Source organism: Amphibalanus amphitrite, unplaced genomic scaffold, assembly GCF_019059575.1.
Source record: "Amphibalanus amphitrite isolate SeventyFive unplaced genomic scaffold, NRLGWU_Aamphi_draft 001129F_arrow, whole genome shotgun sequence".
Classification (NCBI taxonomy): domain Eukaryota; kingdom Metazoa; phylum Arthropoda; class Thecostraca; order Balanomorpha; family Balanidae; genus Amphibalanus; species Amphibalanus amphitrite.
This window is the reverse complement of record NW_024882623.1, coordinates 26,661-50,633: the sequence shown is the minus strand read 5'-3', so window position 1 is coordinate 50,633 and position 23,973 is coordinate 26,661. Positions and strand designations below refer to the sequence as shown.

The following is a 23,973-nucleotide window of genomic DNA, read 5'->3' as shown; positions in this document are numbered from 1 at the left end:
CGCCTATGCTTACATTCAATACAACGGCATGCTTATCCAGTCCATTCATAGGTAGGTATGTAGCGAGATGTGTCCACTGTCCAGTATCCTCGATCGCAGACCGGTCACCATTTGTCAGCGGTCGGCGATCGACCGATATCGTTGAGTCGATCGAGAAACCATTACATCAACTATCCTTTATTGACACCGAGTAAACCAGTTCAAACAGGCAGGGACACTTGGGGCACACAAACTTACATAGCACAGCCGAATACACCGCTGGCACCCGTGATTCACGGACGCCTACCACGACAGAATCTTGGCAGGGCAAGGGCAGCTGTCGCCACCGTTCCCCGACACAGCAGTGGTCCAACGAGCAGCACCACAGTTTACTGAAGTCGAGAAGCGCAGTCCTGGTCACCGGGTTGTCCGGGCTGCCCCTACCTGCCGATGCGCCGTCAGATCCGTGGAGACGGAGGTCCAAGCCCATCTGGGGCCGCACGTCGAGCAGGTCTGCAACAAACGATCGAAAAAATCAACGACACATTGCTGACCTGACTTTAGCATAACCTTAACAGATTTTGTGTCTAGTTAAACTGGTTTTAGTACTGAGACTAAACCGCACCCTCTGTCACGTACTATCATGCAATAAGACTGATGCAGGTGACTTTGATGGTAAGTTTGCAGGTTTTAAGGCAAAATAGGCCAAACACAAGCATTGACTAAATCGTTTGGAGCACTACATTGCGTCGTTTTCGCTACCTGAGGTTCTTCACACAAAAATAATACCAATGCCTGCTTAGTATGCACTGCCGGAGACAGATTTTGCTTACCCACTCTACGTTGAATGCCATGCGGACGCGTTGCACCGTCGGTGGGCAGGTCTGTCCACAGTGGCAGCGGACCCGTGCCAGCTCCAGCAGCCCGTCCAGGCACGGCTCTGTCAGCACTGCCGTCCGCACCGGTAGCCGACGGCAGTCACCGCCACCCTCCCGGTCTCCGTCAGAGTCATCAACGTCACCGTCAGACACAGACTCCTCCACTGTCTCCTCCTCAGTGCTTGGTTGGATGTCACGTTCCCGCTGGCCATCAGACGTGGACATCTCTGACGGTCGTTCGTCGGCACTGCAACGGGTTTGAAGATTAGCAACGTTGGTGATGGGGTAGTGTCGAAGAACGCCCTGATTAAGGCATAATGACCAGCAACGCGAACGATAACAACGAGGTAACAAGAAACGCCTTTTTCGTGGCTGCCGTGCAGACTGCTGGCGAGAGAAAGAGATGAAAGAAAGAAAGGCCGGTATTGGGTCAGCAATATAATGATGATTCTTAAAACAAACACTTCTCCAGTTGAAATTCGTGACTGCCATGCAAACTGTTGATAAAAGAAAGAGAAAAAAGAAGCATTGACCGGTTTTGGTCAACACTTATCGTGATGCTCTTGCTCCTCAACCCTCGCACTTACACTGGAGAGTGGGGGGTCGGACTGGATCCCATCGGTTTTAGAAGAATAGCTCGCGCAAAAAGCGGCCGATCACGATTCAGGTTTCAACACCCTAGAGCTGATATTTTACAACTATACCCGGAAAATCTCATGACCATGACCCAAGTGATCTTATACCTGTGACCTATTTCTGGAGACCATGTTTTGCCGGAATCGCGATTCGGCAGGTGCTTACGTTTTCTGCGCAGTTCCAGCCTTTTTGTGGTTGTAAACGTTCAAACGTGTGAAATGATGTTGGCCCCATGCATCATGGTGGGTATCAAGGTCATGTGAAGATCAGGCCAAGCCCATTGACCTTTGAGGACCTTGGTTCACTTTTTGAGACCACATGCTTTAAGGGCATTTCTTTTCGCTCTCGAGTGCTTTTCTAGCTGGGAACCTGAAAAACAAAATGGGATGACTAAATCAAACCAGCCAAAAATTATTGAAAATCAAGGATGCTCTCAAAGAAACTTCTGTTTTTTTTTGGGGGGGGGGGGGCGGGTTGCACTCCGGCATTCCAACACTACGAAAAGTGGCGAATTTTGAGCTAGCACTGTTAGCACTAAAAGCATAATTAACACCACAGTCCACAAGCAGAAATTCCACCAATCAGCGTCAGACTCGACTCGACGCTCATTGGCTGATAATACAGCGACTCAGTAACGATTTTGGGGGCCAGAGCGTTTTAGCGTTTGAGGTTACCTATGGAAGCATGGGCCATGGGCGGTTCTGTTCTGTTTAGGACTTCATTCTAATGCTATTCAGGCCGGTCAGCTAAAAATTCCAATCATTTGTGATAAATTTAGTTCATACTTCTACTGGTCCAATCATTTTATTTCCTTTCTCTTGAAACACTTCGTTGGAAATTGAGTTTAAAGATTAGCACTCATGCTAAATTTGTCCCATTACCATGGCAACCTGAAATTGTTTGGTCCCGAAAGTCGCAGTTTATAGCTAACAAGTATATTCTTTTGGGTAAATTTTTGAACAATTTGCATATGCATAAATGATGACAGGCGGCATGATTATGCAGTATGCTCGAGGCACGTCCATGGTCAAAATAATAGATAAAGCCCCATTTGAATAATTCGAGCAGAAAGACACGATGACCACCCCTCAAGCAAAAAAAAAAGATTCTCATAAATCGGTTGCCAGTTCTCACCTGCTTCCACTCCACCGCCGTTTACCAGCTCGCAGCTGGTGTCCATGCGGTGTTGACACCAGCGGCGCAGCTGACGTCGCCGACGTCTCCGGCGTCGGCAGAGTCGACGCCACGGCCGTCGCTGGATGGTCCAGTGCCGCGGATGGTCCAGCTGGTGACGGCGTCACGGCCGTCGCTGGATGGTCCAGTGCCGCGGATGGTCCAGCTGGTGACGGCGTCAGGGGTTCCGCGGAACTCGCAGGTGACGTCGCCGTCGCAGGTGACGTACCAAGGTTCTGAAATCACAGTGCAGAGAGAGGTTGGTGAACTACCAGAGTGTTTACCCGTGCCCTGCTGGGGGGGGGGGGGGCGTGCCAATAATGTCTTTTTGTTCCAATGGGGCGGATTTGCAAGCCTTCGCCCCATCAAAAGACGGCACAATTACAAAACAACGCACAACGTCATAACGTCACAGGCACTCATCTCCATACTATTGACTGACGCACCACCCCAAGGTCACATGCACTTGGCCCATGCCGAAAAAAAGATATTGTAACATTAGAACACATTGTGTCACATTATAAGCGTCCTTCTCTTTGTCAGTGGCGCCCAGCTCTGCACCACATACCGCCCCATGGGTAAGCCGCCTCTCACTCAGACAAATAATAGAACCACCCCACCGGCACGCGATTACGCGTTCGAGCAAAATATGGCCGTCCGCACCAGCTGCTTTCGCGTCTAACACTACCGCTGGAATTCTCTCGGCCACGGAGCGCGCTTACCTTCGAGGGTACAGCCTCCGGCTGGAGGAAGCGATTTGGGGTGTAATCGCTGTCAACAAAATGCATGCTGCACACGTAGAGAGTCTTATCGGCCGATGGGAGGCCCAAGGCATCCAGCCACGCCTGGCGCCTGCTGTCTCCAGCCTTGGGCATCCTATGGAGCAAAGGAGCAGGACACAATGCATCTCATATAATTTTTCTGAAAAAGTCAAATTCTAATACTCTGCCACAATGAAGACAAATTCTTGGTAATAAAGCAGGTGGTTTCTCTGTGCATTTACATTTGTGCCACAATAAATGGCGACAGCCTACATAGGTTGTTACGAGCGAGCAAGCGAAGCGAAGTCTTTTCAATACTAGATGCAGGCAGCGCTCGTGCGTTGCCTTGGACCAGAATTGGAGGGATGGTGCCGAGAGCATGCCGGGCCAGGGAAAAAACAATAAGTTAGGTCTTGGGGGTAGACTGAAAGATAACCGAGACCTTTTGAGACTGTAATGTAACGAACTGAAACGTCTAAAAAATTATTAAAAGCACGTGAAATTGATATGGAGATCTACCTACAGTATAGGATATGAATTCATTTCATTGCACGTGCAAAGTGAATGTCCCAAGCACCCCGGTTCATTCATTTTCATAACATACTGTAGAGTGTGTCTAGTTCTAGCAGTGTGCCGATTTTGTGTCGATAGCTGAAAAAAATCCCGAAGTCAGAGGACCCCTTGTCAAAAAAAGTTACAGTTCTCTCGCTCGTTCGGTCTTCGCCCAAAAGGCGTTTATCTGGTAAAATATAACCCTCATGATAATGTATTTCAAATACTGCAATGACGGTGGCGAGATCACATACCTGTGTAGTTTCCATTTTGCACCCTGCGTATGTTGGGGCTTGTAATCGAAGTGTTGCTTGCATGTCTTGACACAACAACGGTTTACCATGTTGCTGCTGTAAAAGAGAAGCTGTATTTGTCATTTTAAAGTTGTTACACAATTAATATTAACAGGTGCAGCATGACAGCTTTCAGCATTACTGAAAAACGTAGCTGCCACGTTTTTCAGACTGGGTCAGGTCAACGGTCGCTGAATGGTGATTGACAAATACTAATTTTCTATAGCTATTTATAATTATAAGCATTCATATTTAAAGGAAATACCTAGCTCACTTTTAACATGGGGTTTTGAACTGGAATAGCAGTTTCGTAGCTTGAGCTGAGACTAGCACAAATCAGTAGCTTTTACGGCTCAACGATCACCCTAGACGAAGACATTCCATTTCTCGTTCCGAAAAGAGTGCCTTGCAGAGGAATGTGTGCCTTGCACAGGAATGCAGCCACGTCATCGTCAGCCAATCAGCATGCTGCTTACAGCCAATGCAGCATGCGTAGGTTTGAACTACGCACTATGATTGGTCAACGCGTAATAAGCTTCCGCGTCAAACATTATTTTACATAGAATATAGTTCGTCCTATATTAAAATATAGAAAATAATTGTTTTTACAAAAAGCTTTTATTTTATTTTCTGATCATTTTGAGCATAACAAATCATAAATCCATAGCAAAATACTAATTTCAGGAAAGTGAACTGTTTCCTTTAAATTATTTATTCCTGGTTTGGTCATAGCCCTGCTCACTTCAACTGTTTATTGGTCGATCCAGGGGGATGTCACTACTTTGCTTCGCCATAGGTCCAGTACTGATATCGTCGGTTTCGATCCCGGTGACGTCAGTGCTGTCTACATCCGGGAACTTATTGCACTTGGTTCTCATTATAGGTGGCCATATTGTTTTGTCTCGTGACGACACATTTGCGTCATCGGGATCGAAACTGGCTGTAAACAAATCGCTCAGTGTCGCTACCTACTATAGTTCGTTTTTCTTAAGTTTGCCCCTCACTGTAAACGTCTTTTTCAACACAGCACGAGAATAGGGTCCGGTACACCGTTAGAGATCAAGTGTCTAAATTACACTTCAATTCACCCTGAATCCAAAAATACACATCTGAAACTTCCCAAAATTTAATTTGATGATATATAAGCCAAACAATTTTATGCCCTCAGGGTGTAAATGCTCGTGACGTCACTAGGTAGACATCGGATTGGCGCACTTCATACGATTGCGGCGCCATTTTTACATTGCGTGCTTGCGTTGGTTGCCCTTAGCTTGATAGCTCAGCTCAAGGCTCAGCTGTACGTTCGTGTTTTTTACTTTAAGATTCAAACCATATGTAACATTTTATTTAAAAGTTTAATTTGAATTATTTTTTCCGCGTAAACTTTGCGTATTTTTTAGTAGTTTCATTGTGTAGCTTACTAAAAAGTACATTGAAATGAATAGGTGGCGCCAGGAAATATAGCCTCAGGCGGCATGTCGTTTTAGATGCTTCCGGCAACCGTGGCGCAAGCCTTTCTGTTCTTTGTGCGGATTGATGAGGTTGGGTGGTATTAGGTGATTTTATTCTGTGTTTACAAGATATGGAGCCTGGGTTTGTCAAAGCAGATTCCAGGAATCTTCCTGATATTAACCACTTCATGGTTGTTGAGTTTTTTGCCAAATCTGATTTCTATGTGTCTGCTGAGATACGGGCCGTGAAAAACAAAAGGTAAGACAATGCATCGTATACGGAAGAGCTATTCAGCCGAAAACTTAAATTATCTGGCATGACTTATACATGTCACAATTTTGAAAGGTGTTTTTTGTAGCATTCCCCGAGGTAGGTAGGAACCTACCTGACAGGCAGGAGCAGCTCCGCAAATAGTCAACACAATCACTTTTTGCATAGTACAATGATACTTCTAAATTTGACATCTCACAAGCTATACTTAACATCTAGCAACAAATTCTATCCAAGTTAACCTGACAGGATTAAGGATATGATGTGTGCTCATTGTGACTGGTGACAAAGTTTGCAATGTGTTGATGTTTTTTTCTGTCTTTTCAGTGCGGCAAGGGCCAGTTATGGAGAGGATGCCGTAGGATACGTATGCATCAAAACCATTGGACAAGAGACGACAGTGGTTGGAAAGGTCACACCTGAGCACAAGGTGAATAACCCCCCATATCGTGTCTCTGCTGTTATCGACAACTGCAACCGTGTCATTGTGAGTGCTCAGTGTGAAGGATGCAAGGCCCAGAAAGGTGGATGCAAGCACACCATTGCATTCATCTTCTGGCTGCTAAGAAGAAGTGAGGAGGATGCTGTGACCGATGTCAAGTGCTACTGGCAGAAACCAGCTCTGTCAAACGTGAGGAACCTGCCTCCATTCAGAGTGTCTGATGAAGAACAGAAACTGAAAACTCGAGAGCCTCAGGTGCAAAGTGATGCATTCAGACAAGAAGCTGCCAACATGCTGATCCAGAGAGGGCTGCCAGTAAAAGCACAGGCTTTGAAGCTGATGGGACTGGCCAGCAGCAGCATGGACATCATGTACCTCGACCATCTGGTGGATGTGTACCTGGACACCACAGACAAGGAGAACACATCATATGCTTCCTTTCTGGCTCTCTGCAAGGACAGCATCAGTGAAGCCGACTGCAATGCCAGTGAGGTAGGGTCACGAGAGCAAAAAGACTCTCCCATGTGGCATCACCTGCGCTTTGGCAGGGTGACTGCATCCCGACTGTATGAGGTGGCGCAGTGCCATACAGCAGATGGTTCCCTGGTAGAGTCCATCTTATGTGCAGCCAAGTTTAAGGGCACAGCCGCAACAAAGAGGGGCAATGCCCTTGAGGCAAGAGTTCTTGCGGGTGTAGCAACCCACCTTGGTGAAAAGTGTTCAGGTGCTGGACTGTTCCTGAAAAAGGAGTGGGCTATTTTTGGTGCCAGTCCTGATGCAGTGATTCGGGACAGTGATGGTGGGGTCAGGGCGGTAGTTGAGGTGAAGTGTCCTGCATCACAGTCCACAGTCGGCAACTACATCAAGTCAGGAGCCATAGCTCCCAAAGTCCGGGCGCAGCTGCAGCTCCAGATGCTGCTGGCTGACTGCTGTGTGGGATACTTGGCAGTGGCATCCCCTGACTTTGAGAGCACTGGCAGCATTTATGTGTGCCGGGATACACTGTGTGAAAGTTTCTTGCTGCCTCTGATGAAGAAGGCAGAAAGGTTTTGGTACACTGCGGTGTACCCGCAGCTTGCGGCTGGCAGGCAGCTGGTTCCCCAGTGATGGGTTGGGGTCTAGGGATGAGGAGGTACCTTTGCTATGACTGTTGATATCTGAAACATGCTGGGTATTGGTCTAGACCTTGCGTGTAACTATGCAATGTATGATGAAAATTAGTACTCTTTCGTAGTTATGCTGTGGTCAGAAATTGGTGTAACAAAGCGAATGGTGTGTCTGTGTTTCATGTATGCTGCCATTGATTGCTCGATTGTGCTGTACATTATGAAACGAAGTGCCACGTTTCCCATGAATCTCAAGTATCAAATCTACCTTACGATTTGTGTTGTGAGAGTCTGTGAGCTGTTGTAGGCTGTTCCTTTTTGGCATCTGCTTGAAGCTGATGCAAGATGAATGCATACAATAAAAAGGTATTGTACATTCAGCTATCTTGGATGTTTCATACTGTACAAGTATTGGGTTTGGGGGCAGCTGTGCAGGGGGTTTAGACGGTCGCGACATCACAGTGTGAAATATCTACCAGAGATGTTTTGTCAGCTAACATGAACTCATCAACTAGGACTCATTCCGTAACGCAAAGAAAGGTTTAAAACTCGCTGGCATGTATTGCATACATCTCCTCAGTCCTCACTCACACCCAGTCACACTTTTGTCAGGTCATGCTGCAGGTTTACAAATCCACAAACAGTTTTCAGCACCCTGTTCAAGCAAGGTACCACAACACACTCCACAACCGCATGGGGCTTCACCATGGCAAACTCACGAATCCTGCGGATTGCTCTTTCCACATGCACTCTGAGACTGGCAACCTGTTTTGAAAACAATACGCGGTGAGCCTCAGGAATGTCAGCACTGCCCACAGAATCTGGTCTAATGAGGTAGCACGCTTTCGCTCGCAACAGTGGTTCAATGCTTTTGAAGCCACGATCAGCCATTACCACCATTCCCGGTTCTAAACAGTCCATAAACCCAGAATCCTGCAAGATTTGAATGTCAGATGTTCGGCCTCCATATCCCCCAGACACAAAATTAAACATTCCACTAGGGACGATGGAGACAAGATACTTCACAGTATTGCAGCTCTTGTATGATGAATACGTCTTTGACTGCTTCAATGCTACTGACGGCTTTTCAATCTCTATTTCTAAACAGTCTATGATGCAAGTTACACGGCTGAAACGAGCCTTGAATGCCAGTGGAATATTTCTGTATATGTCCCTACGTTTTGGCCAAAATACAAATGCCTGCATATGGCCCGAAATTTGGGGGAGGACTCCGCGCCACAAACGACAAGCATATGACCTGGAAATTCCAAAATCATCGGCTATGAGCTGAAACGGTCTGTCCTGCTTGAGTTTTACCATGACAAGGCAACATGCATCAAATACAGTCAGCCTGGACTGCCCTCCACAAACACCCTTTACTTTTGTGGCAACAAACTCAAGCATGAGAAATCCCTCTTCATTTAAGCCCATGTAACTCTTAGGGTCCTTCCTACACAGACCACGCATCCTTTCTAAGTTTGCAATGTTAATGCTACCAACATCATCAAATGTATCCTCATCAGAGTCATCATCTGGTTGATATGAGTCATCACTATCATGATTACCATGCTCCATCCCATCATCACTATCCCTGCTACCATACATGGAGTGATCAGTCTGTGTATGAACAGAGAACAGAGGCCTCTCAATGCTCTGTGTACTTGCATCACAGTTTTCAACTTCCACCTGCGTGCCCACATCTTCTGAAGTTGAAGATTGAGATGCTGCATCTGCTGCTAGAATGTCTTGTTCTTGGGCTCGTGCAGACTCACCAGTTTCAGTATCAGTCTGTGAATGGAAAGGCACAGAGTTAACTCATTGACTGAGGTTTAAAGCTAACCAAATGGATATTGAGACCAGTGCTTAGAAGCTGCTAGTATTTGTGCATGCCATGGCACATACTTTAAATGTTGATATGAGATGCAAAATGACAAAGGGATACAAAGTACATACCTCCTTGTCAGTGCAGTCCTCCAAAGCTGCAGTCAAAGTTCTTTGTTGATCACGCTTGGCAGCAGCTGCACGAACCCGCTCCTGATGTCTGCCTTGGCATTCAAACTTGTGAGGCAGGATTCCCTTCTTGAGCAGCAAGCGCCCACCAACCATATTGAAACGTTGCCAGTTGGTTGTGTCATTTTCCAGCTGAAAAACAACATTAGTTTTTTTCTTAATGCACAATATAACAGCCATATACATTTGCCCAGACACAATTCGTGCTGATGTTTTCTGCTTTCAGCAGGATGCAGTGACGTTAGAGTAACATTGAGTTCATGAAAGGTAAAGTTAACAATGGATGACGATTGGTGACAGTGCAAGTCAATGAAATGTCAATGCACTTTTCTTTCACCCTTGATAAAAGACGGCATCAACACAGCCTGCGTGCCATTAATTAACAGATTAACTACCAGTTAACATTCATGCCAAGACACCGAGACGGTATGAGGATTCACACTGATGCACAAACATCTCAATGCCATTGCATTGTTCCATATGACAATGATAGGTAGGTAGGTACTAGGTACTCACATCAAAATGGTCCTCACAGCAGAACCATGGTGCTGTTGAAGTAATTGCATTGGCATCTTCACGCCTAGCCATTTTCGCCCATTGCCTTCTGGCAGGAATCTGGCGTGGAACTGGCAAAAATATTTTACCTGCCATTCTAGTGCTCGTATTCTCGCATTTAGGCACAAAACACCACTTGCGCCCCGAAGCAGCACTCATTTCTTGGCTCCACAGGGCACAGACTGTATCAAATGGATGAAACTGTGATGCGTAAACGGCCTGAAATATCCAAGCACTCTTCCCGATTAAAAAAGGGTAAATGTGATACCGTAATTCGCAAACACACTTATCAATACCAATCACCAACCAATGCCATCTCCAAATACAATCATCGACAGCCTTGGCCTTGGCCGCCGCAAGACAACACAACAGTGCAAATCCGGCGCGTATACCGAGTGACGTCATGGAACATCTGCCAATCAGCATCATAAATTTTGATGACGTTTTTTACAGAAAAATGTCAATTTTTTCACCAAAACAAGACTGTTATCCTCCAACAACCCAATAAATCGACTTCCTAAATCAGGACTTACTTATACATATGAAAATCTTTACCACTTTTTGGGGAGTACCACACCCTATTGCTAGCTGAATTACTGAGAAAACTGGTTGGCGCACATTGTATTGGAGATATGAATAATATTTTCAAAATAAGTTTTGAACACCGACGATGTAACGTTAATGTTAAACGCCGTGCAATTTATTGATTAGTTCAGACATAATTCCTGAGAAGTTGTCTATCACTGTGGAGCTATAGGTATGGGTAAATACGAGCTATGAGTCTGTGAAATAGTAAACAAATTTGATAAAAGTGATCGTCTGTGAAATCTGGTGAAATCAATGTGCGCCAACCAGTTTTCTCAGTAATTCAGCTAGCAATTCTCGTGCTGTGTTCAAAAAGACGTTTACAGTGAGGGGCAAACTTAAGAAAAACGAACTATATATATGGCCTTGGGTCGATCAATATTTGGATTTGCGCCTAGTAGTTTCCCAGTCTGCGAAGCATTGCAATTTTGACAAAAGCTCGTCGGTGCAGGTTTGTTCAGCTGGTGCTGATCTGGTGCGGCGTGGTGCGGATTTGGCTGGTGGGGCAGATCTAGTGTAGCCCAGTGGCCAGTGTCCCAAGATTTGGGTGGAAAGTGAAATCCTTGTGAAATTGAATAGTCCACTCGGTCCACTCTCACCTTTAATTTTCCAGGACAATTTTCCCTCCCAACTTTAACAACTAAGATCATCCGCATGTACATTTGCTGGCTGGCTTGTATCTACATTCAAATTCCATTAAATTATCGCAGCTCCCACATCCTGTAACATTCACATCATGGGCGCCGCCACCGGGGGGGACGGGGGGGACGCGTCCCCCCCCCACTCTCAGAATGGAAGGGGGACGTCCCCCCAAACTCATTACGGAGCGAGCGAAGCAAGCGTATAGTCTTGCGTAGGTTAACGGAAATTTCTGAGTATGCCGTGGTCACGCTTTTGCTAGGCTTATATCTCAGCAACCACTTGACCGATTTACATGCGGTAATTTTTGTAGGGTAGCACTAGATTCATTCCTTCTAACAAGCATCGGACTATTCCCGATGCATGTGAGTGACCCCATATGCACGCGCCACGTGAAAAACGAAGAGGTGTCAGTTTTGTAACAATTTCAATATCTCGGCAACTACTGGGCCGATTGCGCTGAAAGTTGGCATGTATGTAGGTAGGTATACCCACTAGGCAATGCATATCCATGTGCCACAGTTGGGGTGCTGCTGCACGTGCGCACATGCAGGGGTCGATTCCAGATCTCGAGAACGGCTGAACCGATTGTCCTGAAATCTGATACATGGTTAGGGACCGGTTAGTAGGGTGCCGTGCAAAAGTCATTTGGGACCCATTTTGCATGTGCGCACGTGCAGGGTGCCGCTTCCAGATCTCGAGAACGGCTCTGCCGATTGCACTCAAATTTGGCACATCGTTAGGGACCGGTTAGAAGGGTGCAGTGCACAAGTTGTTGGAGGTATCCCCTCGCAATTTCGCACGTGCAAGGCCCACCCTCTCGCTCGCTCCGTTGGTCGCCCCCAAAAGGCGTTTTTCTGGTTGTTATCCTACTCGAAATTTGATTAGGCCCTTCGGTCCAATGAGACCATTTCAGAGCCGCAAGTATGAAAGAATTAGTGGGAGACATTGGTCGGGGCAGCCACCCCAGTGAGCCACTTGGGATGAACCCGACCAATTGAACAGGCAGCCCAGCCCACTGGCACTCACTGCACCCGGCAAAGGACTATAGCTCCAGTGGAGCCATTCCCGCATGGGATAGAGTTGCCCGTCCAGCCCGGAGCAGGGTGTTGCGGCGTGGAGGAGAAGGATTTGACTGTCATGAGGATGGAAGAGATGGAACGGCCGGTGCCGAATCTGAGAGGGTCCAGGAGGTTTAGATACTCAGTATATGGGGTGTGGGCCTACAGGCATTGGTCTGACCCCTGCCACCTCGGCCAACAAAATCTCCAGCTCTTATCCGACCTGTCATCGCGGAACTGCCGATTTTTGATATCGTGATCAACGTGTGTCGTATAACACGACTGGCCGAACACGGGCCTAATATATTTCGTCTAACCAGCCAAGAGCATGACTTTACACCAATCCGACCTCGAAGTCAAAATCCGAACATTTTCGAAGACTTCAACTCCGACTCTGGCCAAAACTGGCCAAAACAGTCAACTCCGACTGATTCCGGCTCCGACCCCACACTTCTGCAGTCACGCTACACTAAATTTCCAGCTTCTAAGAAATAAGCTATACGGTTGACAGGACCACAAAACTTTGAGGCGACTTGACTACTTGACTTGGTTTTCCTGACCTAGGTTTTCTGGTATCAAGCTTGTTACACGGGCTGCAAAATTCGTATTTTGGAGCAGTTTTGCCTAATGTTTTTTTTTGCCGATTTTCGCGGCGCTTCGCGCCGATTCGTGCACAAGCCAAGAAGAGAGATTTGTGACTATACAACGCCCCCTCCCCCCACGGTTCGTCGGAAGGTCATCTCAGGCTCAAAAGAAACGATATATACCATTCGAAAGCTGACGGTGAGCTGAATCCAAAAATGTAATTTTTATCAAAATCGATCGATGGCCTTTTTTGAAAATTGCGTTTTTGTAAAAACTTTATAATTTTTATTCAACGGGCTGTCCTGGACATTCTTGAAAACATAAACATGTATTTTTGAGTTCCAGTAAAAGCTGAACGCCTAAAGAACAATATTTAGCGAAGCAATATTTCCAAACATTGATATGCGTCTCCCACAGCCGACAATAAGGCGAAATTACACAGCTCAGTGTCACGATGGACCAAAGTCAGCCACACAGAAGCGTGAACTGACCCTTATCGACTCACAGACCCGGCGCTCTCGGCCTGCCTGACCGGCCACGGCAAGGAGGTTCGGCTGTCGTTCTACTAAACAGACGTCATAATTGTTGGTTTAACGATTCAAGTCGGTACTTGAGTTATTCAGGATACATGAGCAGAAGATTTATTGCTCTGTCATCTTCACACCATGCATTGATTTGCATTTGTTCATGTCTACTTTGCTCAATTGAGCTTGGTATCATGCCCATATAAGGAAAATTGGCCGCGCTGAAATGTCAGAGGCTGTACCGGCCTCAGCTCGGGTGGAGTGGGGGTAGCGCCCGGTGGGGCAGGGTAACCTTTGACCGGTCGCACGGCCGAGCAGCTGTCACCAGTACAGCCTCTGACGGTGAAACCCCGCTCACTTCCCCTGTGCGGGCACTGAGCGCAGCTGGATGGAACAAAACATGCATAAGAAAAATGTAAATTAAAGCATGTTGTAAATCAAGCAGAACAACGCATTTTCTTCACAGGTATCCTGAATAACTTTAATAGCAATGTAGACAGTTAAACTGACAAATATGGCATTTGTTTAGTAGAACGAGAGGCGAACGTTCTTTCCGTGGCTGGTCGGGCGGGCCGAGAGCGCCGGGTCTGCGAGTCGATAAGGGTCATTTCACGGTTCTGTGTGGCTGACGTTGGTCCATCGTGACACTGAGCTGCGTGATTGCGCCTTATTGTCGGCTGTGGGAGACGCACATTATTGTTAGGAAATATTGCTTCCCTAAATATTGTTCTTTTGGCGTTCAGCTTTCACTGGAACTCGAAAAAAACATGCTTATTTTTTTAATAATGCCCGGGACAGCCCGTTGATTAAAAAATTATAAAGTTTTTACAAAAACGCAATTTTCAAAAAAGGCCATCGATCGATTTTGATAAAAATTACATTTTTGGATTCAGCTCACCGTCAGCTTTCGAATGGTATATACCGTTTCTTTTGAGCCTGAGATGACCTTCCGACGAACCGTGCCCCACGCGGGTATGCAATATGCATTACTTATGCAATATGCATTATCGATCATATTAGTGGCATACATCAGCAATTATACCGTGATAGAACACGAGGCTTTGCCGTGTCAAACTGAATCGGACATCAGATGTGTATATAGGTAGGTACTCGGTGGGAATGCGGTCTATAGCCATTACTTTAAGGAAATCCCTACCAAGCATAGTACGTTCAAACCAGCTGAATGCTGATTGGCTAGCATTTTTCCGTAAGGGAATGGATTCCTCGGTAAGAGAATGACAAAGTATAATCTATGGGAATGACTTCAGTCTTCAAACCTAAAATCGATACCGATATATTTGGCTAGGGTGATCGTTGGGCCATAAAAGCTCCTGATTTGTTATCGTCTCAGCTCAAGCTACAGAACTGTTACTTCAGTTCAAAACCCTATGTTAAAAGTGGCATATTTGCTTTAAACGTTGAATGCATCCGACCGAAAAAGCCACGGTAAGAATGTCTACTATTGGGTTTTCAGTCGGTCAGTCCGTCCCCCCCCCCCCCAGTCAAAAATCCGTGGCGGCGCCCCTGATTCACATAGAAAATGGTGATCATGTTTTCATTCTTCTTTGTATCTTTCTGACTGGCAATTTTCCACTTTCAGTCCTCTTTGTAGTGAGGAATTTTACCCTCGAACACCCAAGCCAAAATATCCCTAATTTTGGGACACTGGTGTAGCACAGTGCAGATTTGGCTTGTTGATGGACATCACAGACCAGACGAGATACATGAGGAAAATTGAAAAACATTGCTGAAGCTGAAGCCATACTTTGCAGCCGTGCTGCAGCCATGCTGCAAAGTATCGCTCGCATGTCGACGAAGCGCACTAGCCCAAGTTCAAAATCCGCACCAACCCTTCAAAACCGGAAAATCCACACCAATGCGGGCTGAGGGTAAAAGATCCGCACAGAACCCAAAAATGACCAGCAGTTGCACACTCATTTAAACCCAGGGGACACTGAATTACACATAAAAGCTGCAGCAATGTTTTTCGATTTGCCTCATCAATATCGTCTTACCTTACCTTACCTTCACAGTGATCGGGAGGGAAAAGGCCACTTGGCCTGGAGATCCCGTTCTCATCGAGCTCTAGGACTAGGACAGTCTGGGCTCTTATGGGTACGGAATGTCATACTTCAGGCTTTTCCAGTGTTCGTCCAGCCTGGCCTTGAACTGGTTGACGCTGGTGGCAGACACTACAGAAGCTGGCAGAGAGTTCCAGTCATTCACGACTCTTGTGCTGAAGGTGTTCCTCCTCGTGAGCGTCCTTGCGTTCGGTTTCTGCAGCTTCCACTGATGTCCCCTTGTGCGGTCGGAGCTGTGTCTGGTCGGAAGCGCTTCAGGAGCCACTGACATGCCACCATGGAACAGCTGAAACACTGTCACCATGTCCCCTCGGCGACGACGATAGAACAGCGACGGTATGTCGAGTCGGCGCAGACGCTCGGTGTATGGGAGATGTCTGATGGTGTCAACCATGCGAGTCGCTCGACGTTGTACCCGCTCCAACCGTTTCTGAATGACTCTGCCAAATGGCCCCCATACAATGTTGCCATACTCGAGGAACGGTCTCACCACAGACTTGTACAGCAGAGGCAGCGTGATTGCGTCGAGAGTGGCAAATGAGCGCCTCACAACAGCCAACATCTGGGTCGCTTTTGCAATGGCAGCAGCAGTTTGTTGGTGGAACTTCAGGTTCTCGTCGACAATGATGCCCAGATCCCTCTCTTCGCTCACGCTCTCAATCGCGGCGTTATCCAGTAAGTATGAGTGCTCAGGATTCAGACCTCCGACATGCATCACTTTGCACTTCGACACATTGAAGGGCAACAGCCACTTCTTCGACCAGTTGACCAGAGCGTTGATGTCAGCTTGAAGGCCGGCAGGGTCACCTGTCACACGACGGTAGAGTTTTGTGTCGTCTGCAAACAGCTTGACACAGCTCGACACTTGCTGGGGCATGTCATTGACGAAAATCGTGAAGAGGGTGGGACCAAGGACCGATCCCTGGGGGATACCGCTGGTGACGGGGACCCAGTCAGACCTCGATCCCTGCAGCACAACCCTCTGAGTACGACCAACAAGGAAAGCCTCAATCCAACTCAGCAGCTTCCCCCCGACTCCATAGGCGCGCAGCTTACTGAGGAGTCGCTGATGCGGCACCGAGTCGAAGGCTTTGGCGAAGTCGAGGTATACGACATCAACTGGGTCACCATCTTCCAATGCAGCACTCCAATCTTCCATCACCTCCAGTAGCTGACTGGAACATGATCTCCTCGGGAGAAATCCGTGCTGAGCCGCATGCAGCAGGCCACTGTCCGTGAAGTGTTGAAGAAGATGGTCGCGGATGATGGACTCGAGCACCTTTGACGGAATGGAAGTAAGGCTCACTGGTCGGTAGCTCGCGGGGTTTCTGCGGTCGCCTTTCTTGTATATGGGGACTACTTCACCAATCCTCCAATCAGAGGGGAGACTTCCTGCTTCCAGTGATTTTGCGAATAGCAAACTCAAGGGCACAGACAGGGGACTTGCAGACTCGCGGAGCACTCGGGGATGAATAGCATCCGGCCCTGGCGAGCTAGTTGGCTTCAAGACCGCCAGCTTAGCCTCAACTTTCTGTGGCGATACATCCACGTCAACCAGTGGGGGTCCCTGGAAGTTGCATGGCAGAGCTGGGGGAGGCTCAGCTCCCTCTGAGGTGTAGACGCTGGAGAAGAATCTGCTTAGTACTTCAGCTTTTGCTTGGTTGCTGGACACAAGCTCACCGTTTTCATCCATCAGGTCTTCGACACGGCACCTGGTACGCAGTCTGGAGTTGGCGTATCTCCAAAATGCTTTGGGGTTCTGTCTGAGGTTCGATGCCAGCTTTGACTCGTGGTCCCTTCGAAGTTTTCTCGTCAGGCCCCTAAGCTGATTTCTGCACCTCACGAACCGGGCATGATCCACGTTGTCGAGAGTTTGACGGTAGACGCCCCACAGCACCTGCTTCCTCTTTCTCAGCTGCTTCGCCGCCCGATTCATGTAGAGATTCTTCCTGGAGTGGGCGTTTCTCTTGACCGAACAGTCTTCTACGTCTCCGGTGATTCGCGACTTGAACGATACGTATGCTTCTTCCAGGTCCAAGTTTCTGATATCGTCCCAGTTTCGTGCCCTCAGGACACCTGCAAGGCGCTCGTAGTTGATGTGTAGAATCGGTGGGCGGTGTGAGGTACACACATCCGCATAGCAAACAACAGTAAACTTCAGGACAACATGATCGCTTTTGGCGAGTCCAGGAAGGTGCTCGAGATTACGAATCATGCCTTCTTCGTTGGTAAACACCAGGTCCAGTACATTTGGAGTTTCACCCAATCGAAATCTAGTAGGAGAGCGGACGTGCTGGAAAAGGTAGCAGTCATGTATTGTGTCGAGAAAAGTCTGAGAAAGATGGGTGTCAGGTGCGTTGGATGCTTCGGTTTCCCAGTTGATCTGGGGAAAGTTGAAATCTCCTACAATCACCCGATGCGAGTAGGACATCGAGCTTGCCTGTCGAATGAGCTGACCCAGGTGAGTGGCATGCTCTTCATCAGATCTGGACGGACTGCGGTAAACGCATCCCAGCAGCAGACAGTCACTCCCAATCAGTGACAGTCTAATAAGCCACACATGTTCCACTGACGATGAGCTGAGAGAGACTTCTGACACCCTGAGATAATCAGCTGCGTAGATGCATACTCCTCTTATGCCGCTGCATCCAAGATTAGGAGATGATAGCGAGAAATTGGTGTAGAGTGTGTATCCAGGTACGTGAAGGAGAGCGGGGGCTATGGGAACTTTTTGGGCCTCAGGAATTGTCTCTGTTACCATAATCAGGTCAGGCTCGTCATTACAGATGAGCATGCACATGTCATCCCGCTTACTCACGAACTGGTCAGCATTTGTGTATAACACACACAGACCCCTGGGCTTGTGGCTAGCTGGAGGCTGACCTAGTCACTTCTGCACAGCAGGGGCAGAACTGGCCTGTGTTGGGGTGGTGAGTGGTCGTTGCACAGCCTGTGCCCTGCCGTCACCACCGGGGACAGCTGGGGCGCGTGTAGATTCTCCACTTTGAGCCTCTCCATTAGATGTTGCCTGTGCTTGTGCCCCACTGCCACCAGAGAGGACAACAGGAGCCCTACTGCCTCCCTCCACCACGCCAGCGGGTACCTGTACAATTTTCCCCCTCTGATTGTCAAGTTGGCTTCACCAGCCTTTCTGCGAGCTGCCATTTCTGCTCTCAACTTTTTGCCAGTCTCCCTTTCTTTCTGGGTGAGGTCTGGGGTGATATATATGTTCCCATACTGTTCGGAATGTCGGAGTTGGGGGGCCCCTTTCAGGATGTCATGTTTGCAAGCAGCATTTTCTAGAGTAACTATCAGTAGTCTTGGCTTGTCCTCATACTTCTTACCAACTCTGAATGACTTTGATGCTGGAGCATGGATCTTCATGACATCTTTCAGAATGGTGGTGAAGAGGGCTATGTCTTTAGCCGACCTTTCGCCCACTGTGCTGCCGTCCTGTTCAGGGAGATTGTGTATTACAACGTTTGCTTTGCGTCGCTCCTTGTCCAAGTGGTCATCCAGCACCTTTGACAACTCCTGCACATTTTTCCTTTCACTAACCACATTTGCTTTGGGGAGCATGGCTAGCTGAGATTTCACCACATTTGCAATCTCGCTACATGTGCCCTTAACAGTGTCAGCGTACGAAGCTTTGTGTTGCAACTTGCATGACTGACTGTTCGACAACTTTGACTTGTTCTTTGGCCTTTTTTGCATACTCCTGCAGGGACTTTTCCACCTGGTGAGCATGTTCCTTCATGGTTTGCTCCTGAGCCTGGACTGGTGATGTCACAGGATCAGGCGCGGCACTCGATGACACCGTTCTGAGGTATCTGATGGAACCAGGTAGCACAACCTGAATATTACCACTCCAGATACCTATTAACCAGTCATACGTCTGTGCTTTGGGAATTCATTGCATTTGGGATGTTTGTGGAACAAGTTAATACTTTAAAGAATGGAAATAGCTAACCCTTTATTGAAGACTCGGTGTATTGATGAATGATTGGTGTATTGGAGTATTATTGAATGACTCGGTGGAGTGGTTGCGGACTGCGGAGATACACACCTTGCATAAGTGTGAATACTGCCGGCCGGCCGGCCGCTAATGATACTCAGAAGTCAGAAATGTCTGCTATTCTATGAATGACTTCCCTTCGCTCGCTCGAAATAAGCTATTAACTAGAAAAACACCATAACAAAGAAACTAAAAATGTTATAATTACACTACTCAATTTCTAATAGCAGGCTAAAAAGCATGCTACTTACATCTTACAAAGACGCCTGACTGCAGTTCCGCTGGTGCATGCCATCGACTTGCACACCTGCTGGAGCTCCTGATGTCCTTTGGTTGACAAGCACACCCGTCTCGCGTTTCGAGCCGCACTTGTGACCTTGGTTCGCCTCACTTTTGATGTTGGTGTTAGGTTGAGAGCGCTGTAAAAATCGTACGAAATCTTAAGATGCCTGGAAATTAGTACCTAGCGGCAATCAAGGACAATGGGAAAGCTGCGCATCATGCCTCCCATTTCCCAACGTACGCGGCATTGATAATGCGGCTTTAAAGATGAACAACAGTTTGGTTATAACAACATTGATAACATTTATCATTCTATCTTTTAGCCTACTGATAAGTTGTCAATGCCTATAAGTCTATGTATAAATTATGTTAGAAAAAACAAAATAGGTTCTACTAATCAGAGCTTGCAAAGGTATATACTTATGTAGTCACTGTACCGTTTCTTGCTCGTGGAGCTCCTTTTTCCATCCACAGACAGAGGAGTGGAGGACAGATCCACGAGATGGCGAGGCACTGCGGACTGCGGACTGTTGGTCCGTGGGTCGCACATGGTGGCATCTGGCTCTGATGAACCAGGACGACCATCAGCCACGGGCGGTCCGTCATCATCTGAGGAGTGGCTGAGATGGAGCATGCCAAATTCAGTGGAAAAAAACTCATAACTAAATGCCAACATTGTGGTTTCTTAGACAGGTGTAATTGATAGATAGTCATGGGTATCACTGAAACATCTGGACATTTCCCTAACCCAGAGATACAGAGTCCTGCTTGTGCAGTGTGCACCCTATTAGGTACCGACCAGAGTTTCATAATAACTGTGACATTCAGCTTATTGTATGCCATGACTCACTGGCTTTACAAAAAAAATGACTGAGCACTACAACAAGCATATTACAAAGGAGTCACATTACAGTTTAATCCATAATAAAAACGAAAAGGCAGTACAACAAATCTGCTATCACTCACCGAAGTCTCTTGGTAGCCATGCGTGGCTCGTCATCATCTGATGGGGGGCTGAAACAGAGCACACAATATCCATCAACATAAACATTATATATACTTAAACCTGTATTACATTACCGTTGCATTACCATGTTACCTTGTAGGTGGTAGGTATTAGGCTTTAGGTTGTAGGTAAGGTTAGGTTAGGTTCGGTTAGAGTTGGCTTGGTCAGGTTTGATAAGAAAGCATCTCTGGGTATAGCGCCTCTCCTTGGTTGCAAAAAGAAGTGTGATGCCTGCTTGACGACTACCATTTTTTCTTGGTTGGAAAACCTTTGTGTGACGTCTGCTCTATTAATACCCAACAGACCACACATATGCCGGCTGTAGGTTGGTTGGTTCAGTGGCGCGGAAACTTCTTCCAGACTGGGGGGATGAACCATAATAGAGATCAACCTAGGGTACCCCCAAATCTAGTTTTCTCACCAGTTTTAGGCCACTTGTTTTTCAGACCTTGGCCTTTTCAACGAAAAAAAAAACGAAAATATTTGCAAAAAGGTGAGGTATTCCGTCTCAGCTCAGCTGACCGATGACGTAATGGTGTGGGCGGGACTAACAGGCGATGTAGCCCTCACTGCGCACGCGTGCTGCAGCATATTTCATTTTTGCTGCGCAGCCGAACAGCCCTCAGGTTAGATCATGTTTTTATCTTCCTCAGGCTTCATCTACACATTTACTGATAACACCAGGGCCCAATCTTACCAAATGCAGTGAATGCGCATTCACGGCATTTGGTAACATTCAGAACTATTCCACATTCACTTATTTATTCGTTCACGCAACATTCATAATCATTCATGCTATCAAAATCATTGGACAAGATTAGCATTTAGCTGAATGTAAAAAAGTTTACCTTTGATATTAGCGCTGTAAACTCCGGCCAGTCCTGCCATATCCTACTTACGGCATTGGTAAGATTGCACCCTGGTGTCAATAGCAATGTCTCATAATGATAGATGATGCAACTAGTGAGAATAAATCATAATTACCCAGGAAGGTTTTGGTCCGGTACGGCGTCATGTTTCAAGTATAGCTTGCCATTTGCTTCCACCATCTGAGTGGGGCTGAAATGTTTGCGGCAAACACGCCCTTGCTTCAGCAAAGAAGAATTTTTTCTACAATGTGTCAGCCAAACTTTTCTTCGCGTGTCGTCAATTTTGCCACCGGGAATAGCGCTGAGATCTTTCGTTCCATTGCAATTTCTTACACAGCATTTCTGACCAGGCATTGCAACAAAACTTTAAATATTTATCAAATAATCAACCATACAAAGCAAGGAGTGCATTCGAGAGCAAGAAATGCGAGAAATGACACTGTTTACATTATTTTGCGCCACAAATGAACGGCAAGCGCCAGAAACGCAGCCAAATCTTGCGATTGCGACTACGAAATTCATTATTTTGGCCTCAGAGCCTGAAGCGAAAAATACAAGCATATTTATTTCAAAAAGACTTCAGGTTTGTCGAACGGTGTTATGAGAATTTTGATAAGAGTACTGCATAAGTTTTTCAGTGATGCCGCAAAAGTGTTGTATCTATCTTCTTTTATTGTGCAGTCGGCGGGACCGATTCAAAATTGAGTCGTTGCTACTAAAATAGCAGCATATGGCGACAGATGATGAACAGGAAAAATAGTTGCGTAAATTTAGACATAAACCACCCCCAAACCATGAATATCTTTTGAAGGCACTATAGACGACCATTAACTAACTAGATGTGATGAAGATCAAATGTAATGAATACGCTCATTTTACAAAATTACATGCAAGTTCCAAAAAGTGATGTAAGTACTTATTCAACGGTCATTTTCAGCGCTCCCCGCTAACGTGACTTCAAGTTGAGATATTTGCGGCAAGGTACCGAATTGAGCAAAATGGTTTTAATTTACATTATAACTTGTTGTGTTTTGTCAGAAAATGGTCCTAACTCAGATTTTGTGGAAAAAGGTCATAATCTCCCTTTAAAGGAAACAGTTCACTTTCCTGAAATTAGTATTTTGCTATTGATTTATGATTTTTTATGCTCAAAATGATCATGAAATAAAATAAAACCTTTTTGTAAAAACAATTTTTTCTATATTTTAATATAGGACGAACTATATTCTACGTAAAATAATGTTTGACGCGGAAGCTTATTACGCGTTGACCAATCATATCGCGTAGTTCAAACCTACGGGCTACGCATACTACATTGGCTGTAAGCAGCATGCTGATTGGCTGACGATGACGTGGCTGCATTCCTGTGCAAGGCACACATTCCTCTGCAAGGCACTCTTTTCGGAACGAGAAATGGAATATCTTCGTCTAGGGTGATCATTGAGCCGTAAAAGCTCCTGATTTGTGCTAGTCTCAGCTCAAGCTACGAAACTGCTATTCAAGTTCAAAACCCCATGTTAAAAGTGAACTATTTCCTTTAACGGAAATTTATAAGTATGAGCGGCCGGCCGTGCGGACGCTTTTGCGAAGCTTATATCTCAGCAACCACTTGACCGATTTACATGCGGTAATTTTTGTATGGTAGCTTCATTCCTCCTACCAAGTATTGGACTATTCCTGATGCATGCGGGTGACCCCTTATGCACGTGCCACGTGCAAAACGAAGAGGTGTCAGTTTTGTAATTGTTGCAATATCTCGGTAACTACTTGGCCGATTGCGCTGAAAGTTGGCATGTAGGTAGGCACCCACTAGGCACTGCATGTCCATGTGCCAGAGTCGGGGTGCTGCTGCACGTGCGCACGTGCAGGGGTCGTTTCCAGATCTCGGGAACGGCTCGACCGATTGCGCTCAAATTTGGCACACAGTTAGGGACCGGTTAGTAGGGTGCCGTGCACAAGTCAGTTGGGACCCATTTTGCACGTGCTCACGTGCAGGGTGCCGCTTCCAGATCTCGAGAACGGCTGGGCCGATTGTGCCCAAATTTGGCACATCGCTAGAGACCGGTTAGTAGAGTGCCGAGCACAAGTCAGTTGGAGGTACCCCCTCGCAATTTCGCACGTGCAAGGCCCACCCTCTCGCTCGCTCTGTTAGTCGCCCCAAAAGGCGTTATACTGGTATTAGTGTCTCAAATGCATATATTACGAACTACTGAATGATT

At 46.7% G+C, this 23,973-nt stretch overlaps 3 protein-coding genes across 12 annotated transcripts; 1 reads left to right on the top strand and 2 right to left on the bottom strand.

The window, feature by feature from the left end:
* Positions 1-161: 161 nt before the first annotated feature.
* LOC122370394 (predicted GPI-anchored protein 58) lies at positions 162-22,274 on the bottom strand. Of its 9 annotated transcripts, none has more exons than XM_043345949.1 (9): positions 21,870-22,270; positions 20,846-20,893; positions 20,317-20,499; positions 19,849-20,016; positions 4,234-4,329; positions 3,389-3,542; positions 2,628-2,902; positions 813-1,104; positions 162-492 (listed from the first exon to the last, which is right to left on the bottom strand). In XM_043345949.1, exons 1-9 carry the CDS (start codon positions 22,106-22,108, stop codon positions 397-399), a joined length of 1,551 nt encoding a protein of 516 aa, XP_043201884.1. In that variant the 5' UTR covers positions 22,109-22,270; the 3' UTR covers positions 162-396. The 9 variants fall into 9 exon arrangements, 8 of the variants coding, with proteins under 8 accessions (XP_043201884.1, XP_043201885.1, XP_043201886.1 ...); XR_006254560.1 differs by lacking the exon at positions 162-492 and adding an exon at positions 1,659-1,862 and having other exon boundaries at positions 983-1,104; positions 21,870-22,274; XM_043345950.1 differs by lacking the exon at positions 4,234-4,329 and having other exon boundaries at positions 21,870-22,273.
* On the top strand, positions 5,324-7,923 carry LOC122370395. Its single transcript, XM_043345958.1, has 2 exons — positions 5,324-5,982; positions 6,322-7,923. Exons 1-2 carry the CDS (start codon positions 5,855-5,857, stop codon positions 7,541-7,543), a joined length of 1,350 nt encoding a protein of 449 aa, XP_043201893.1. The 5' UTR covers positions 5,324-5,854; the 3' UTR covers positions 7,544-7,923.
* On the bottom strand, positions 8,090-10,509 carry LOC122370393. Of its 2 annotated transcripts, XM_043345946.1 has the most exons (3): positions 10,069-10,509; positions 9,496-9,684; positions 8,090-9,330 (listed from the first exon to the last, which is right to left on the bottom strand). In XM_043345946.1, exons 1-3 carry the CDS (start codon positions 10,264-10,266, stop codon positions 8,140-8,142), a joined length of 1,578 nt encoding a protein of 525 aa, XP_043201881.1. In that variant the 5' UTR covers positions 10,267-10,509; the 3' UTR covers positions 8,090-8,139. The 2 variants fall into 2 exon arrangements, with proteins under 2 accessions (XP_043201881.1, XP_043201883.1); XM_043345948.1 differs by lacking the exon at positions 9,496-9,684.
* Positions 22,275-23,973: the final 1,699 nt, after the last annotated feature.